We start from the raw sequence: 18,972 nt of genomic DNA on the forward strand, positions 1-18,972 counted from the left end.
AAAGACAAAACTGATGAAGGTGTCAGTGAGCAGCTGCTGCTGCTGCCGCCAAGTCGCTGCAGTCGTGTCCGACTCTGTGCGACCCCATAGACCGCAGCCCACCAGGATCCCCCGTCCCTGGGATTCTCCAGGCAAGAACACTGGAGTAGGCTGCCATTTCCTTCTCCAGTGCATGAAAAGTGAAAGTGAACTCGCTCAGTCCAGTCCGACTCAGCGACCCCATGGACTGCAGCCTACCAGGCTAACAGGATATAAAACTCCCCTAACGGCAAGAGTGACGACACCATTACCGCCCGTTGATCGCCACTCACACCAGACACACGCCCTGCCGGGACTGTCCCTGCAGAGCCTCCAGGGATCGCAGGCGCCGCCCCGCCCCGCCCCGCCCCCTGACACCTCCTTGGATCACTTGGTCTGGCGCGCGCGCAGCAGGATCCCGCGCAGGAGCTTCCGGGTTGGCTGGGACTACGGCGGCGGCGCAGGGACGCCAGCGGCTGGCCGGGCGGAACTGGGAGCCTGGGCGGGCCCGGCGCTGGCGCGCCCGCCAGGCAGCCAAGGGGGCGGGCGGCGATCCGGACCCTTCCGGGCGTCCAGAGAGGTATGTCCGCCACCAGCCCTCTGTCGGTGGGCGCTGCACTCGTGCGCGTATCGACTCCTCTCCAGCCGGCCGCTCCCCGGTCGGTCCCCAGGGGTCCAGGCTTGGAGGTAGGGGGCCTCCCTTACGGCCGGCTCCCCGCTGGGTGGGCTCCGGGGAATCGCCAGCCCGGCCCCTTGCGCCGCGCGCGGTCGGGCGCCAGGCTGGGCGATCTGTGCCGCCTTTCCAAAGCGAGGGCCAATGGGCCTTACGTTATTGTCCATTGCAACCACCTCCAAATTTACATCGTACCTGTACGTTTTCTTCTCCCTTTCCATTTTTGTTTCACAGACAAAATGGCTCCTATTATATGAAATCGAGACACCGTAGTTTTTATTCTCGTGTGTGTGCAACTGTGGAAAGTTAGCGCAGTGAAGGACTTTAGAGATAGTTGATCCCAATTCCTTCATTTTACAGAGCAGAAAACAGACCCCGAGAGGTCACGTGGACGTCGGAAGTGCACCCCAGCTGGATAATGGTACAATAGGAATAAGAACCCCAAACTATAAGTTTTTACATAATCTTTTAAAAATGGTAAAAAAAAAAATAACTAACAAAAGTGAATAGTTCCTTTGGGCTGGGGTTAATTTTGCTAGAGAATGTCTCCCTTTTAAACATTACTTTCTTATTTCAGGCTTAATCCTTCTTGAGCTTCTAAAGAAAATGGCAGAAACATCATCAGAGCCTTCTGGGCAGCTGGTTGTACACTCAGACACACACAGTGACACTGTCCTGGCCAGTTTTGAGGATCAGAGGAAGAAAGGCTTTCTCTGTGACATTACTTTAATCGTGGAGAATGTGCATTTCCGGGCCCACAAAGCCTTGCTTGCTGCCAGTAGTGAATACTTCTCAATGATGTTTGCTGAAGAGGGGGAGATCGGCCAGTCCATTTATATGCTAGAAGGCATGGTTGCGGACACATTTGGTATCCTGCTAGAATTTATCTACACTGGTTGTCTCCAGGCCAGTGAGAAAAGTACAGAACAGATCCTGGCTACTGCCCAGTTCTTAAAAGTCTATGACCTGGTAAAGGCTTACACGGACTTTCAAAATAATCATAGTTCCCCAAAGCCACCGACTTTGAACACAGCTGGTGCTCCATTGGTTGTTATTTCTAATAAGAAAAGTGATCATCCAAAGCGAAAACGGGGAAGACCAAGGAAAGTCAACAGTTTACAGGAAGGGAAGTCAGAACTGGCTGCAGAGGAAGAAATACAGCTGAGAGTGAACAATTCTGTCCAAAACAGGCAAAACTTTGTAGTTAAAGAGGGAGACAGTGGTGTACTGAATGAACAGATTACAGCAAAAGAACTGGAAGAATCTGAGCCGACTTGTGAGCCAGCTAGAGGGGAGGAGATGCCAGTTGAGAAAGATGAGAACTGTGATCCCAAGACCCAGGACTCTGGGCAGGACAGCCAGAGTCGGTGCAGCAAGCGGAGGATTCGGAGGTCTGTCAAACTGAAAGACTACAAACTTGTAGGGGATGAAGATGACCAGGGTTCAGCCAAGAGGGTCTGTGGACGGAGAAAGCGCCCCGGTGGGCCTGAGGCCCGTTGTAAAGACTGTGGCAAAGTATTTAAGTACAATCACTTTTTAGCAATCCACCAGAGAAGCCACACAGGTAATTATGCTTTTGCAGCTTATTGGAATGTGTTTTGGAGAAGTAACAGTAATAACAGCTTTCATTTATTGTGCAACATCTATATGATGGGCATTGTAACAAAGTATGTGTTACTGCATTAAATTCTCCAAACTGTCTGGTGAAATACGAAATGTTATCCCGATTGTACAGTTAAAGAGACTAGGTTGTAGAAACCTTAAAGTACTTGCCCAGGGCATCCATGTAGTGACAGAGGTGGGATGTGAACACAAGGAACCTGATTCCAGAACCTCTCTTCTTACCTGAAGTTGTTGCTTCAAGGCTTGAATGTTCAGGAATCGAGCTCTAGCCAAAATTAATCTGCTTTATGATTCTTGAAGCTTCCTCATCTTGACCATAGTTGTATTTTTGCTTGGATATGTCTGGACAGTTCTCTCACTCAGCCATCTGTTTGTAAATGTTTGCTTTTTGATCCTTCTAGCCCAAGGCTGGCCAATAAACCCTTTTGTGAGGATGGAAATGTTCTGTATCTGTGCTGTTCTTTTTGGTGACCTCTAGCCACAGATGTATTTTGAGTGCTTGACATGTGGGACTGTGACTAAGGATCTGAATATTTTCACTAAATAGCCACTGTGTTGGACAGTGCAGCCCTAGGCAGAAATCCCGTCCTCCTTTGAGCTGTCTCTTATGTACCTACCTCAGTCTGCTTTGGATCAGGCAGTAGTTATATACCCTTCTGCCTAGTTGTAAGCGTTAAGTATAGAGTCTGGTACTTAAGACTTCTTGTCATCAAGCGACCTGCTGCCTTAAGACCCAGCAGCATCCAGCACTGTGGTTCTCAACCTGGCCCCACAGATGCCCAGAGGCGGGGGACAGGAGACCAAAGGTCAGGGCCACAGGCCACACCCAACCCCTGCCTTCCTCCTAGGGAAAGACAGGCGAGGGGCCCTGCGGACGGACCGACAGTCTCCCAGGGAGCTTCTTACACTACCAGGGCCTGGGTCCCAGCCCCAGAGCTTCTGGTTTTATTGAGCGGTGGTGTTTTTAAAAGCTCCCCGGAGATTTTAAGCACAGAGAGCCTGAGAACCCTGAAGTTGGTTCTTTGAACAAAATAGACACTTAAGACATATTTGCTTGTTTGTGACAGAGGCTAAAGAGTTAAATAGTTCTATAAGATTTTACGGAAAACAATGTGTAGGCTCTTCCCTTTCCCTCAAGGTGTCCTGGAGTTGTACATTGAATCACTTTAGTGCGGGGCTCTTCTTCCATTTGAGTGGATACCAGTAGATCCATACAGTATGGAAACTTATCTTTTAGTTCCAGAAACATTTCCTGAATGATTTCATAGTAATCCCTGCTTTCTCTTTCTGGAACTCCTCCTATTTGGATGTTGAATCCCCTGGACTCATCCTCTAACTTTATCTTTTCTCTCCTATTTTCCATTACTTTTTGCTCTACTTTCTGGGACATTTCTACTTTATCTTTCAACTTTTATTTTTCTACTTTTTTTTTTTTTTACTTCTGGGAACTCTTTTTGAAATTCTTTTTTTGTTTAAGTAGAATCTTTTTCTTTCACAGTATAACGTCTTGCTTTTATGAGCCTCTTAATAACTTTTACTTATTTGTTATTTTTTAATGTTTTCTTCACTCTGGGAAGTGTCTGTTTTCTGCAGGTTGCTTTTTCTCTTCTCTGTTTTGTTATCTATTTCTACTGTGTCTGGTGGGTTTTTTTTTAACTCATATTTAATTATATGCAAGAATGGTTTGCTCATAGCTACTTGCAGCTCTGCAGGTGTGGAGAGGGCCTGTAGACATCCTGGCTGATACGTGGCATCAGGTCCTCAGTTCTTTTACTGCGGGCCTTTTGTATTCCAGGAAAAGATGCTCCAGCGCCCACCTGGAGCCGTAGGCCTGGCTGCCAGTGTCCGGTGCAGGAGGAGGCAGACGTTTTCCGGGTAGTCTCATCATCCCAGGTGTAAACTCTGACTTGCTGTCCCCATGGTAGTCCTATTCCACTGCGCCGGGTGACCTCTAACCCAGAGACCCCTAGTCTGGAGATCCTTTATCTGATTTAGCCGCTTCAAGAACAGTCTCCATCTTCCACTGGGGAGAAGGCCAGTCTCCTGGTTGCATGGAGACTGGATCTGTGTGTGGGGGTGGGGGTTGGGGGGGGCCAAACTACTTTTGAAACAGACTGTCATTTATTTCTTCCTCACCCCCATTTTCAGAGATAACAGATGCCAACAGTTCCTGACCTCGTGAAGGCTCTGTCTTCAGTTAGGTTGTGTATCAGTGCTCCTCGCCGCTGGCATCACACTTGTCTGCTCCCACTTGTAAAATGTTATTGCTGATGTTGTCTCTCCTGCTAATTGTGATTTTCATTTGGGAGGGAACAAAGAGATGTGCAGATTCTTGCTCACACCATGTTCCTGGGGCTCTTCTTCCAGGGGAGCGACCTTTCAAATGTAATGAGTGTGGAAAAGGCTTTGCCCAGAAGCACTCCCTGCAGGTCCACACCCGGATGCACACAGGCGAGCGGCCGTACACCTGCACGGTGTGCAGCAAGGCTCTCACCACCAAGCACTCGCTGCTGGAGCACATGAGCCTGCACTCAGGTACGGCCCGCACTCGGGAGCCTGGTGCCGCCGGGTGCTCGCTCCCGGGGTGGGCATTACTGTGCTCATTTAAATGGGCTTTTCTCAGTCTCAGGTCATTCCCCATGTGGTTTCATTTAAAGACAGAATTGTGTATCTCTCAGAGTGTAGTTAACAGTTCTGCCCAGCCTTGAGCCTTAAACTAGCATTTTTAAACTGGCTACTGAAAGTTGAATGTATAATCAGGATGTGTTTAAGCACCAGGCTTCAGAATTATTTTACTCTGGACAATGTTGGGGGGAACTTGAATTCTTTAGCGCTGCCCTAGTCTCCACCACTCCCTATTGCCCTACGTGCCTTTGCACATTGATGACTCTGAAGACGTTTGGGTTTGTAGACAAGTCACTTGTGTTATTTGTAGACCTGGGCCCACTGTGATACTTAATTGCTTCATTAGTGAGCATTCTAGTTCGTTACAGTTTTTTTGCTGTTTTGTTTTTTATTTGGCAGGACAGAAGTCTTTTACCTGTGATCAGTGTGGAAAATATTTCAGCCAGAAAAGACAACTAAAGAGCCATTACCGAGTTCATACAGGTACAATAAAGTGAGAGAAAATTTGGATTGGTGGGGGAGAAATGCAAATACAAATTGTTTCTGAATCAGTAGGTTCATGTTGTAAAAGATAAGTGAGTTTTTAGGGAAGCAGTCTAAATTAGATGTCCTTGGGTTACTCTTACCACCTTGCAATTTATATTGAATTTTTATATGACAGTTTCTGTGCCACACACAGAAACCCTATAGAATTGGTGCCATTCAGGGTGCCACTTGGCTAAGAGGACACCAGTCGATTGGTTGTTAGTTGTGTCTGGACAGAGGTGTCACCACCCCGTAGCTGTCAGTCCAGGCTTTCTCCAGCCTGGCCCCACCCATTGTCCTTTTTTTTCCTTCCTGCCAGCTGATGAAAGATGAAGAGGAGATTGGGAGCATCATTTGAGATCAGTTGGCCATAGTTGCACCAGTGCTTTGAGGGGAAAAGGAGATTTACACTTAGGGAGATGGGAAGGGTCCCACCTTTTATTTGGGAAGCAGTGAGTTGAGATGCATAGGAAAATATTAACTGTTACCAAAATTAATTTAAAAATTGTTGTTGTATTAAAGTACCATATTTAAAGTGATTATTTTTCAGGGAAGTGCTTTAACACAAATCACTGAAGAAATGCAGGGACAGCATATATGCACTGACACTTTTTTTATTGTTGCGACAAGGCCACTCATTACCGGAATGCAACGACTGCCACCGCAAATTCATGGATGTGTCTCAGCTAAAGAAACATCTGCGAACACACACGGGTAAAAGTCCATCTCACCCTTTCTTTCCAGTGTATTTCGTGTTTTCAGGAGAGCAAGAAATGAAATATTCAGAATCGCTTCCTCAGGCTGTGCGTATTGTGGATTGTGTGGGAACTTTATAAGTAGACTACTTTGAAAGCCCACTATCCTGTGTCGCACTATTCTGTGGGGAAATCACATCTTTGTAGGTTAGCAAGATGAGACGTACTTACTGAGCACTATTCATAAATGAAACCTCACTTCATGCCACAGAAAATTGGGTTGGCCAAAAAAGTCCATTTGGGTTTTTCCGTAAGTTACTCATGGGTGGACTATACAGGAGCAAATGTTTCCTCCACAGAATTGCTCTCCTCCTTGCTTCGGTGTTTACATGTTTGAGGGAAAGAACCACACCTCACTCTTTCTCTGTGTCCTCCTGACACTTAGGACACAGTGCTCAGGTACATAGTAGGTGCTTACTAAGTGCTGCATTTAGTCACTCACGCTTATTGAGGGTTCAAGTGGTATTGCCTTTGTTCTTTTTTATATTGTGAAACTGTGGGAGTGGTTTTCGCTTTTTGTTTTATCTAGGATAAAACAAACGTTTTCCCGTTTTTTTTAGGTGAGAAGCCATTTACGTGTGAAATCTGTGGCAAATCTTTCACAGCAAAGAGTTCTCTTCAGACCCACATCAGGATCCATCGGTAAAGTTTCCCTCATACTTTTCTCCCGTGGAGTTCTCGTCCAGCCCTGGCGTTCAGCAGGGTGACATCCATTACCTACTTGGTGTGTGTGTTAGTCACTCAGTCATGTCTGACTCTTTGTGACCTCCCGTGGACTATAGATCACCAGGCTCCTCTGTCCATGGGATTCTCCAGGCAAGAATACTGGAGTGGGTTGCCATTGCCGTCTCCAGGGGATCTTCCTGACCCAAGGATCGAACCTGGGTCTCCTGCATTGCGGGCTGGTTCTTTACCATCTGAGCTATAGGGAAGTCCCAGCCTGTATAGTGCTTTCCCCCAAATTATTACCCTAGGAGAAATTCCTGGGAAGCTTGTTATTTTGCTTTAAGAAATTCCTCATGCAGGCAAAATTAGAAAAACTGATTCTGACCAGCAAAAGTTTGAGTTACTGGTGTCATTTGTTGAATTTTGATTTTGGCCTTGGGGGATGATCCAAAACTTAAATCTTCAATCAAAACTAAATTTAAAAATATATATATTTATTTATTTTTGGCTGTGTTGGATCTTTGTTGCTGTGTGAGGGCTTTTCTCTAGTTTTGGTGAGCAGGAGCTACTCTCTAGCAGCAGGGGTTTGGTTGCTCTGAGGCTTGAGGGATCTTCACGGACCAGGGATCGAACCCATGTCCCCTGCATTGCAAGGTGAATTGTTAACCACTGGACCACCAAAGAAGCCCCTAAAACTAAATTAAATTTAACTTAATATTTTCTGAATAAATTTTTTTGTTGTTGTTCACGCAACTTGTTTCCAGAATTGATTTAGTAGTTCCTCTAACACAAATATTTAGGCACTACTCATATTTTTATGGAGAAGGCAATGGCATCCCACTCCAGTACTCTTGCCTGGAAAATCCCATGGACGGAGGAGCCTGGTAGGCTGCAGTCCATGGGGTCGCTAAGAGTCAGACACGACTGAGCGGCTTCACTTTCACTTTTCACTTTCCTGCATTGGAGAAGGAAATGGCAACCCACTCCAGTGTTCTTGCCTGGAGAATCCCAGGGACGGGGGAGCCTGGTGGGCTGCCGTCTGTGGGGTCACACAGAGTCTGACACGACTGAAGCGACTTAGCAGCAGTAGCAGCATATTTTTAATATTGAAATCAATCATATATGTACTCGTTTGGCATCTAGAATCTAAAAATTGGCTGTGAGAACTAAAAACAAAAAAAAGAACTTTTGTGACATATATTAATATTTACCTTCTTATCTGAAGTACACACTGTGACCATAAAATTTTATCACATCTGACTCAGCCCCACAGCCCCATCCTTAGACATCCTTCCCCTCCCCCATTTTTTTTTTTTTCCTTAAGATTAGAAACTGAAGCCCTTGGCAGGTGTGATACTTGTTCCAAGTCCTTAAGTTAGTAAGAGAACCCATGACTTAAGTCTCCAAGTCAGGTTAATTTTCCTCTCCTCTGGACTGCTTCTCCCTAAATAGTCAGGAAGTAGTGAAATCTTTCTGTTTTAAAAATAAAATGTATATTTTCTTGCAGAGGAGAAAAGCCATATTCCTGTGCCGTGTGTGGCAAATCCTTCTCTGACTCGAGTGCCAAGAGGAGACACTGCATTCTACACACAGGCAAAAAGCCTTTCACCTGCCCTGAGTGTAACTTACAGTTTGCTCGCTTAGACAACTTGAAGGCTCACTTGAAAATCCACAGCAAAGAGAAACACGCGTCCGATGCCAGCAGTATTTCTGGCAATAATAATGGCGAAGAGGTCAGGAATATTCTTCAGCTACAGCCCTATCAACTCTCTACCTCCGGAGAGCAGGAAATTCAGCTTCTGGTAACCGATTCCGTACATAACATCAATTTCATGCCAGGTCCTAGCCAAGGAATCAGCATCGTCACTGCAGAGAGTTCCCAGAACATGACAGCAGACCAGACTGCAAACCTCACCCTACTCACGCAGCAGCCAGAGCAACTGCAGAACTTAATTCTTTCAGCTCAACAGGAGCAAACAGAACACATCCAGAGCCTCAATATGATTGAAAGCCAGATGGAGCCCTCACAGACTGAGCCGGTGCACGTCATCACACTCTCCAAGGAGACTTTGGAACATCTGCACGCCCATCAGGAGCAAACAGGGGAGCTTCATTTAGCGAGCGCTTCAGATCCGGCTCAGCACCTGCAGCTGACGCAGGAGCCAGCTCCGCCGCCAGCCACCCACCACGTGCCCCAGCCCACGTCGCTGAGCCAGGAGCAGAGCTGACCTGTTCACAGGCTTGGCTGCTCTGTCGGTCTCTTCTCCGTCAGCCCGCTGTGACCGGACTGTGTGCTTGAAGTTAGGCTTTCTGCAACACTCACTTATGGATTCTTACAGAGAAGTGGTAGCTTGCTAAGCTAGCCAATAGCTTAATGCTTTCCATCTGAGGAGCAGGATGTGTGTATCATGTTTTATATCTAATGTTGATTTGGACTTAACATTTCGATATTGATGAGTGGTTTTCATTTACTACATCTCTTAAAGACTTGGGTAACTTTTCTTTGAGGGCATTGTGTTAGACTTTTTCTAAGTGAGTATTAAATATTCACAGCTATAGATACGGTCTTGCTGATCTTTCTAGTTATATTTTTGATTTTTTAGAACAAATGAAGTCATATGTTGAATTGGGTAAAATGGTTGGTTCCCCTTCCGTATTTGTCTTAGGCAACACAGTTGCTACTACAAGTTGGGGCTGAATGTAACAGATTATGACTTTGGGGACTCTGTCCTTTAATAACTTCCAATCCCTTAAGATAGAGTAACTTCTCAAAATTTAATCTTTGCGTGTACAGTGGGCTCATCACATCATGTTTAAGATATATTCAAAGACATAGAAACTAAGTGTCTGTTTTAACTTGAAATTTACAAGAGAGGAAAGCCAGAAAGATAGGACCATTTTTTAAATTCTGAATTGAGCTTTTCTGAAAAGCATAGATTGACATGGTTTTTAAAAGCAGGTTGTTGGAAATTTTAAAGTGTAATTAAGGTATGAAATTGGACAAGATGTTCACCCCAAATTCTGAACTTTCTGTCAGCGTTGATATTAATCTCCATGATGAAGGTAAATTCTTTATTAATTATCCTGGAGTGCAAAATTCAGTGTAATTTGTGTTAAATATACTGGATTCTAATTGATCTCTAAAAATGTTGATCTGTGTATTGTGTCTGGTAAGTTTTTTGATAGGAACTTACTATAACCTGTTTTTATCACAAAGTAGGTTAAATCTCACTAAATAGACACATAATTTTTAAAAGTAAATTTTCCTAATTTTAAAAATACTTTTGAGCCTCAGCGTCTTAGTAAGCCAGCATTATCTATAATAGTGTGATTTCAAATAATTGTCAGAAGGTTAAATTATGTTTTTGTTAAGTTTTCCAGCCCAGCCTATTTTATTGAATACTTTGACCACTTTCTCTCAAGTAAACTGGTAGAGGGTTATTGAGAAAAGAAGGTGGGCGCTAGTGTATGTAAATTAACAATGTTGATTGAGAGTAGCAGTAATCGCCACTAAAATTAACAGGATCTTCACATCAGTCACTTCTTTGTTTTAGAGATCTTTGATTTCTACCCGAGTCAAATAAGTTTTTGGAGAAAATTTAGAATTGTTCAGGTTGAGAGAGGATGAAAGTCTTTTTCTAACATATCTACCAAACTATAGTTGTTTTATTGTATATAATTCAAAAATTCTTAAATGATTTATCTTATATGTATCAGCCAAAGTATGCTAAATCAGGCCTGACTGGAGACAATTTTTATAAATACAGTTATGTCCTAAATACCATTTCAGATTCTTGACTTAGTCATTTAAACTATTTATCTTAACCTTATTGTTAAAATGTATTGTTTTTACCAGCTTTTCAAAGCCTACTGGCCCACATCTTTTTCTCCTGGAGATATGTAATATTAAAGCAGATAAATGCCTAATTACTCATTGTGGGTAGCTGGATAATTATTAATTAATTATTCAGGAAGTATGATCATGATCATATGACTATTTCCAAGTGAGGTTTAACTAGCTTTATGACAGTCTGCCTCTAAGAGAAACGTAGCGTGAGCCACATGCATAATTTAAAATTTTCTAGTAGCCACATTAAAAACATGAAAGATGAGATTAATTTTAATAAAATCACTTATTTAATCTAACATGTGCCAAGTGTTGCAGCATGTCAATATGAAATATTAAACTATAATCATACTTGACAAATTCTTCAAAATCTGGTGTATTTTCCATGGGGACTGCACACTGAGTTTGGATGCTAATGTTCATGACACACGTTTTTAGGGTTCATACAGTTTACAGTTGAAAACCTAGGTTCACATATCTAGGTTACAGATACAGGTTTTTCCCCAATAACTGAAACAAGTGTGTTTTAAAATTTGTATTAGAATTAATTAAAAATAAAACCTAGTTCCTCAGTCACACTAGCTGCATTGTGAGCGCTTGGTACCCACATGTTAGCTAGTGGCTTCTGGAGCACCTGTTACCCGTCTCTAGCATGAGAGCCGGGCTCAGCAATAAAAATCTCTCCTGGAAGATTCTGGGTTATTTGACCAGCTGTCAAAGGGAAGTGAGAAAAGGAAAGCTTTATAAATCAAGTCTCTCTTCTGTGTCCCAAATACACATTCTGTCCCTTTGAATTAAATCCTGAATTTTAAGGTTTCATCGGTTTTGGTTTTTGTTTTGGCCAGCCCAGGTGTGGGCACACAGGATCTTAGTTCCCCAATCAGGGACTGAACTCTCCTTCCTTGAAACTCTCGCCCCTTTCAGTGGGAATATGGAGTCTAAGCCACTGGACCACCAGGAAAGTCCCTGAAATCCTAATTTTAAAATTCAGTAACTGCACCCAAAGGAAATGACATGTACAGAAAAAATGTTTCTATTGTCTTTGAGAAGTTGTTGGCTCATTGTTTCACAACTTATTTTGTATTAAGCTTGTGCAATTGAAATAATTGTTTTAACAAGTACAGAAATACAAATTGCGGTTCTTAGGGACCAGTAGAGAAGTAGTACTAGTAGAAGCCTAGTAAGTCTTCCCTGGTGGCTCGGACAGTTAAGAATCTGCCTGCAAAACAGAAGACCCGGGTTCGATCCCTGGGTCAGGAAGATCCCCTGAAGGAGGGCATGGCAGTCCACTCCAGTCTTCTTGCCTAGAGAATTCCACGGACAGAGGAGCCTGGTGGGCCACATTGAGTGGGGTCGCAAAGAGTCGGACATGACTGAGCGACTAACACTATAGAACTATAGCAGAATATTACGCTTCCAGGCTGCTGAAATGACCCTATCACTTTTGAAGGTGAATCTTTGGTTTTCTCTCAGTAGGAGGCTAGCCTTGGGAAGACTTGAGCTCTTGCCATCAAAATGAGCTGTCCTTGAGCTTGCCCTGTGTGTTTCTTGAAACTCTTTCTGTCTCTCATCTGTGTTATTTTTCTGCATCTGGTTCTTATGCTGTGAATGTGAGCAACTGGTCACATGATGCTGAGGGATATGAGAGTCTCATTAGAGATGCTTACACCTAGGTTTTCATAAGCTGGAGTAATAACAATATCTACTACGTTGAATCTTTACTGTAGGCCTTGAGCAAAGCCGGTGTTTCAGGTCTCTATCTTAGGGCCTCTGAAACCTTTTCTGTATCAGGGTGCACAGAAGGTCTTACATGGTACCCTTCAGTTAGAGGACTTCAGGCATCTCTGGCCATTATTGGCAAATTAGTTTGCTAGGTAGGGCTGCTATAACAAATACCACAAACTGAGTGGCCTAAATGACAAGTTTATTTTCTCACAGTTCCAGAGGCCGAAAGTCTAGTATGAAGGTGTTGGACTGGTGAGGACTGGTGTCTTCTGAGGCCTCCTTGCCATCTTTTCCTCCTGTGTCTTCACATGCTCTTCCTCTCTGTGTTTTTATCTTAATCTCCTTGTAAGGACACTACTCATACTGGATTAGGGCTTACCCTGGTGACCACATTTTACCCTGGTTACCTCATTAAAGGCAGTATCTCCAAATAGTCACATTTTGATGTATGGGCATCAGTAACACCTGGCATCTGAAGTAGTGTCTGGGACACACCCATAACCCATTTGAAGCACAATCTTACTTTACTTAATTGTCATGACGTTTCTATATTATTACACCTATTTTACACATGAGAACACTGAGGCACCAACAGATGACGCCCATTGCCCAAGGTCACACAGTAAGTGGCAGAACTGGAACTAGAGCACAGGGCTGGCTATTCTACCGGATGGGCTTAATACCATCAGCCTTTTGAAACATTAAGCTGGGTTTCTCTTTACATATGATCTGCTTCATGTAGTAGAACCTTATTGACTAGAGGATCTGCTTATGAAATTTTAGCATAAAATCATAAGCTTTTTATATAAAACAATAATAGTAAAAGTTAGTCTCTATCCTACAGAAATGCAGTAACTACCATATTAATAATACTCATGTTGGTATTTTACTACTATTAAGCTTCAAAGCTTAATCGCAATTTGCCAATTGAATAGAAGTTTCTACTAAAGTGAAAATAGAACTTCTGTAAGTGGGCCCTTTTTTCAGATTTCTGACTGAAGCTATTTTGTATTTAGGGCAGATTTGCTTTATTTTTGCTAACCTTGTAAATGTTCATCCTTAGTTTCCAAACTAAAATAAGCTTAAATTCTCAAGAATTTAAAGAAAATGCTTTGTCCTGCTTTTGTAAAGAGTAGATCTGGAGGAGTTACCCGCCCCCCGCCCCCCCCAAAAAAATTCCCTTTGCCTTTTGTAAACAGCAGGTATAACGGAATGACCTCTAAAAGAAGCTGGAATGTCACTGCGATAGTTTATCTTGCTTTCAAATTCTTTACACATAGTTAAACAACAAACACATGAGTTGACTAGAATATATATACATATCATCATTCTTACTGGAAATGTACCACACTAGGAGAAGGCAATGGTACCCCACTCCAGTACTCTTGCCTGGAAAATCCCATGGGTGGAAGAACCTGATGGGCTGCAGTCCATGGGGTCACTGAGGGTCGGACACAGCTGAGCAACTTCACTTTCACTTTTCACTTTCATGCATTGGAGAAGGAAATGGCAACCCACTCCAGTGTTCTTGCCTGGAGAATCCCAGGGACGGGGGAGCGTGGTGGGCTGTTGTCTATGGGGTCGCACAGAGTCGGACACGACTGCAGCGACTTAGCATCAGCATCAGCATTAGGAGAGCTTTTGGGCTTCCCTGATGGCTCAGACAATAAAGAATCTGCCTGCAATGCAGGAGACCTGGGTTTAATCCCTGGGTGGGGAAGATCTCCTGGACAAGGGAATGGCTACCTACTCTAGTATTCTTGCCTGAAGAATTCCATGGACAGAGGAGCCTGTCCAAGAGTTGGACATGACTGAGTGACTCCCACTTTCACTACTTTCAGAAGAGCTTTTATACTGAAGCTCATTTGATTACCTTCTCAACAAAGTGTAGGAACTTTAGATAACATTAGGAAGAGATCTTAGCTTTCTTCCTTTATAATATAAGTGAAAAATAGTACTATATCCAGTGTGACATATAGAAAGGAAAAAATTTGAGCAGAGGTCAGGGAAGTTTCTTGGTCTCAGAGCATAATTTATTGTTTTGAATTTTTTTTTTTTTTGGCCACACCATGTGGCATGGAGGATCTTAGTTCCCCAGCCAGGGACTGAACCCTCACCCCTTGCAGTGGAAGCATGAGTCTTAACCACTGGACCACCAGGGAAGTCCCAATTTGTTTTGAATTCTTAATATCCATGATACTGTTAGTCGCTCAGTCTTATCTGACTTTTTGCAACCCCATGGACTGTAGCCTGCCAGGCTTCTCTGTCCATGGAATTCTCCAGGCCAGAATACTGGAATGGGTTGCCATTCCCTTCTCCAGGGGATCTTCTTGACCCAGGGACTGAATCCAGGTCTCCTGCATTGCAGGCAGATTCTTTACCATCTGAGCCACCAGGGAAATCTTATCCATAATATTAGATCATTTAATATATGGATTTGAAAATATTCCAAAGGAATAGTTTGGCTTTTGTTTTAGTTTGTTTCATCCTTGGATGAAAAGTTAAACTGAAGCTTCCTTAGGCTAAATTAGTTATAAACAAGAATGTCTACATTTAAAAAAAAATCTACCTCTTATACATAATTCTAGTATGATTAAGTGGCTTCTGGACAAATTTTCCTATAATCTTAATGTCTGAAGTATGCAAGTACTCTCTTAACAAAAATATAGGAAAGTATTTAAACATCCTGAGCCTATTTGTGTTTTTAATCTCTGTCCTTTGTGTTATCTCAGAGTATATGAAATCATCATTGATTTCTGGGGAAAGTATTTGAATAAAATGCAGCCTATAGAGGATGAGGTTTCAGGGCAGAGTAAGAAAGGATGAGGGACCCAAATTTTCAAGTCACTCACTCTTACCAGCCTTAAGAGAAAGCTGGAATTCATTCTTGATGGGCCTTTCCTCACCCTCCACTCCCAATCCATCATCAAGTTATATCAGTTTCACCTCAGACTGTATTTTGAGTCCATCCACTTCCTCCATCCCAACTGCTGCACCATCAGCATGTCCTCTTGCCGGTATGCCTGCCTTTCTTCCCCTCCCCCGCCCCCTTTTCTGCTGGAAATGATGATCCATCTGGGCTCACTGCTCTGTCCTGAGCATCAAGCACAGTGCCTTGCTAAATGCATGAATATTGTGTGCTTAATGCAAATATGATCATTACTTCTGCTCTGCTTATAATCCTTCTGCAGTTTCCGACTGCACTCAGAATAAAATCCCCAGCCCATCTTCCTCTTGGGTCCCTTCCCCATTCTCACTTCCAGCCACACGATCTTCCTTGCTGTTCTCGAAACACAGCCAGCAACTTCCTGCCTTAGGCTTTGAGGCAGGCAGTTTCTCAGGCTTGAAAGGTTTCTGCACCTCCTCTCCGTCTCAGCGTCTGCACATCTGTCAGAATTCAGTGCAAGTGTCACTTCCCCACCCTCTAATTGTCTCTTACCCTTTAATCTCAGTCAAGCCACCTTTCATATCTGTCCACAGCACGCTACACTTTGGACTCAGCTGGTAATTATTTTTACATTAGGAGCTGTGTCTGCTCCTGTGTCTGCTTGGTTAGACAGCAGCTGTGGCTCCTGACCCAGGACTGTGGGTGTGGCCTTTGAACACACTGACCTACGGGTGTAAAGTCATATATAGGATGGCTTAGAACCATCACCTGCAGTATGGGATCCAGTTTCTGACTCCAGGTTTAGGAGATGAAAGGATGACAGGTGAGGTAAGGATGGCATTGCAGAAAGACAACATGGTGTAAATTAGAGGAAAGGAACCCTGTTTTAATGGCTCAGGTTTTTAACCTAGGCCACTACTCGCATGATTTATTTGCAAAAACATTAGAATGGGATTCTTTTATTCTTTTTTATTTTATTTATTTATTTATTTATTTATTTATTTTTTTGTTTATGTTCTTGAAATCTGCTTCCTGCTTTTATTCAGTTGAGTAACTCTTCTTTCTCAAATCAGGCATCATCTTCTAGCGGGGGCCTTCCCTTCACACCCAGATGCACAAGTTCTCTGGAAGCACTCTCTGTTCATCTTGAGCTTATTATTTTTTAAAATGTGTATTTAGTTTTGGTTGTACTGGGTCTTTGTTGCTACACAGGGACTATTCTAGTTGCGGTAGGGGGGTCTCATTGTAGTGACTTCTCCTGTTGGCAGAGGACAGGGTCTAGGTGCGCAGGCTTCAGGAGTTGCCGCTTGTAGGCTCTAGAGCGCAGGGTCAGTCACGGTGGCCCACAGACTTAGCTGCCCCATGGCATGTGGGATCTTCCCAGACCAGGGATGGAACTATGTCCTCTGAATTGGCAGTCAGATCATTATTCTGTGATCTTTTTTTAAAGACATTTTACCATCTGCCAGTTGGAGAGTCAGATTCTTAACCACTGAACCACCAGGGAAGTCCTGAGATTCTTTTAAAAGTGACTTTTTGTGGAATTCCCTGGCAATCTAGTGGTTAGGACTCAGCATATCCAGCGCTTGGGTTTGATCCCTGGTCAGAGAATTAAGATCCCACAGGCCATGTCCCACATGGCCAATAACAAACAAAAAACCCAACTGATTTTTCACATATCAGCCACTTATTTGACCCAGTATAAATTAGCCAGTGTGTCTGTGCCAGTATTTTTAGTTTTGTATACACATGTAATATGGATCATGACTCAATAATGTGGATCATGACTGTCTTTGAAGAAAGTCTAAAATAGAATTTGTTTTGGGCCTTCTAGACTGTACATTTCTTAGAATCACCAACAATGAGTAACAGGATTTTAGAATCAAAATGCATTGAAAAGATTCAGTAATTAAAGTGCCTCCATTTAGAGCTGAGACTGAAACATACTGGTTGGTGACTTTTCAAGGTCGCTTAAGTTCATGTGAAGTAAAGCTGCCATCTGGCCAGATCTTCTAGATTACAAACCATTCCCCATTGCTCTTTGCTCTACCATGTATCTTTAATTAACATAGAGTGAAACTCCAAGTCAGCAGTTATTTTTAAGCACTGATGAAGTCATTATTCTGTTTTCTTTTTTAAAGACAAATTTTACTTTCTGCCATTTGGAGAGCCACAAACCCCTATTTGGTTGAGATGCAAGTCATTGAGTCAAGAGCCAGACCTTGCAGGGCCTCTGCTAACCTCAAAGTCAGAGCTGCTGATTATTTACCATCTACTAGTGAAAGGGAAATGGAATGATTCTAAAACAGGTAACCCATTCAGAGTGGACTTAGAATCCTTCTGACACAATGTATTTAAATATGGGTGTGTCTCATATTTGGCAAATTGATTTCAAGCCAAATGACTAGTCATACCCAAGGGCTAGGATGGGCCCAGCTGGGAGACTGCCCTGGTTTCCTGAGCTGGACCTGGCTCAATTCCCTGCCTCTGCCAGCAGAAAGTAGGCATTTCTCCTTCCCTGCTTCTCATCTCAAGCTGGGAGCAGTGTATATATAGGTCTTACTGGGTCTCAGAGGGTTTCCAGGCAATGCAAAGAGAGAATAAAGAGAAGGGGAGAGCCATAGGGTCCCCAGCTCTTTCCAGTGCCATTCATTCCTCTGTTTTGTGAGTGTTTCCAGTGTAATGGTGTCACTTCCTCTAAACAAGAAGCAGTCTCTCAGGATGCCAGCCTTTCACTTGTCACATTAGATCAACACTGGTGTGGTGGTAGATAGACCTGGGTCCCATACCAGCTCTGCCACTTGCTGTGTAACTTTGCCATGGGTGACCTTCGGTTTCCTTTTCAGTAAAAGGGGACATTTGTGATCATTGAGATTAATATTCATAGTAGACGTTTAATAAAGGAAAACTGATGTTTTATTAATATTAACTAGTTGAATGACCTTGGAAGAGTGCCTTCACATTCAGCTGTTTCCTCATTGGGAATATGAGGAAGTTGGTACCAAACAGTTCTGTGGGTCCTTTCTCCCAGGCATTCTTGAATATTGGGGAGCCAGCCTCTCATTTACACCCTTCTCATTTCTGTCTGTCTTAGTAGTGGTCCAACACCCCCAGCCCTACCCCAAGACCTTCTTGCCCTCTCACTTCTGCCGCTGTGGATGCTGCATATTGCCGAGTTTCCAGGACTTTGCGTCCGTGCCGGATGCCCTCAGCCCGGGTCTAGGTGCAGACTGGTTGCAGGGTAGGTGGACACCGAGCTTGGATCCATCGTGGAGTACCCGGGCCGTGAATCTCCTCGTAGGAGAGGTGTAAAGGACGCAGATGCTTCGGCGCTACCCTACAGCTTCTGCAAACTTCTTGCTCAGCGCGAGCTCCTTCTCCGGCCCAGGTCTCGAAGGCGGCAGCTCAGTAGGTACTGCGCAAGGGCGGGTTGCCTCGCCCGCCTGGGAAGGACAAGCTTTTAGGCGCAGGCTCCGGAATGGAGCCGGAGGCCGCTAGTGTGCTGCCGGGCTCCCGGAGCCTCCGCCGCTAGTGTGCTGCTGGGTTCCCGGAGCCTCCTACGCTTGGCTTAAGCGACAGGGCTAGGCTGGGCCGGGGTCTCCCGCCCCTAGCCGGAACACTGAGTCTG

General features: G+C 43.9%; 1 protein-coding gene across 8 annotated transcripts; it reads left to right on the forward strand.

The window, feature by feature from the left end:
- The first annotated feature begins 459 nt into the window (after nt 1-459).
- On the forward strand, nt 460-10,819 carry ZBTB24 (zinc finger and BTB domain containing 24). Of its 8 annotated transcripts, none has more exons than XM_027551238.1 (8): nt 481-598; nt 1,052-1,112; nt 1,269-2,255; nt 4,682-4,849; nt 5,339-5,422; nt 6,095-6,178; nt 6,780-6,861; nt 8,393-10,036. In XM_027551238.1, exons 3-8 carry the CDS (start codon nt 1,298-1,300, stop codon nt 9,111-9,113), a joined length of 2,097 nt encoding a protein of 698 aa, XP_027407039.1. In that variant the 5' UTR covers nt 481-598; nt 1,052-1,112; nt 1,269-1,297; the 3' UTR covers nt 9,114-10,036. The 8 variants fall into 8 exon arrangements, 4 of the variants coding, with proteins under 4 accessions (XP_027407042.1, XP_027407039.1, XP_027407041.1 ...); XR_003512590.1 differs by having other exon boundaries at nt 482-598; nt 6,015-6,178; nt 8,393-8,858; XM_027551239.1 differs by lacking the exon at nt 481-598 and adding an exon at nt 616-705.
- Nucleotides 10,820-18,972: the final 8,153 nt, after the last annotated feature.

The sequence above is a fragment of the Bos indicus x Bos taurus genome, chromosome 9 (genome assembly GCF_003369695.1).
Source record: "Bos indicus x Bos taurus breed Angus x Brahman F1 hybrid chromosome 9, Bos_hybrid_MaternalHap_v2.0, whole genome shotgun sequence".
NCBI lineage: Eukaryota > Metazoa > Chordata > Mammalia > Artiodactyla > Bovidae > Bos > Bos indicus x Bos taurus.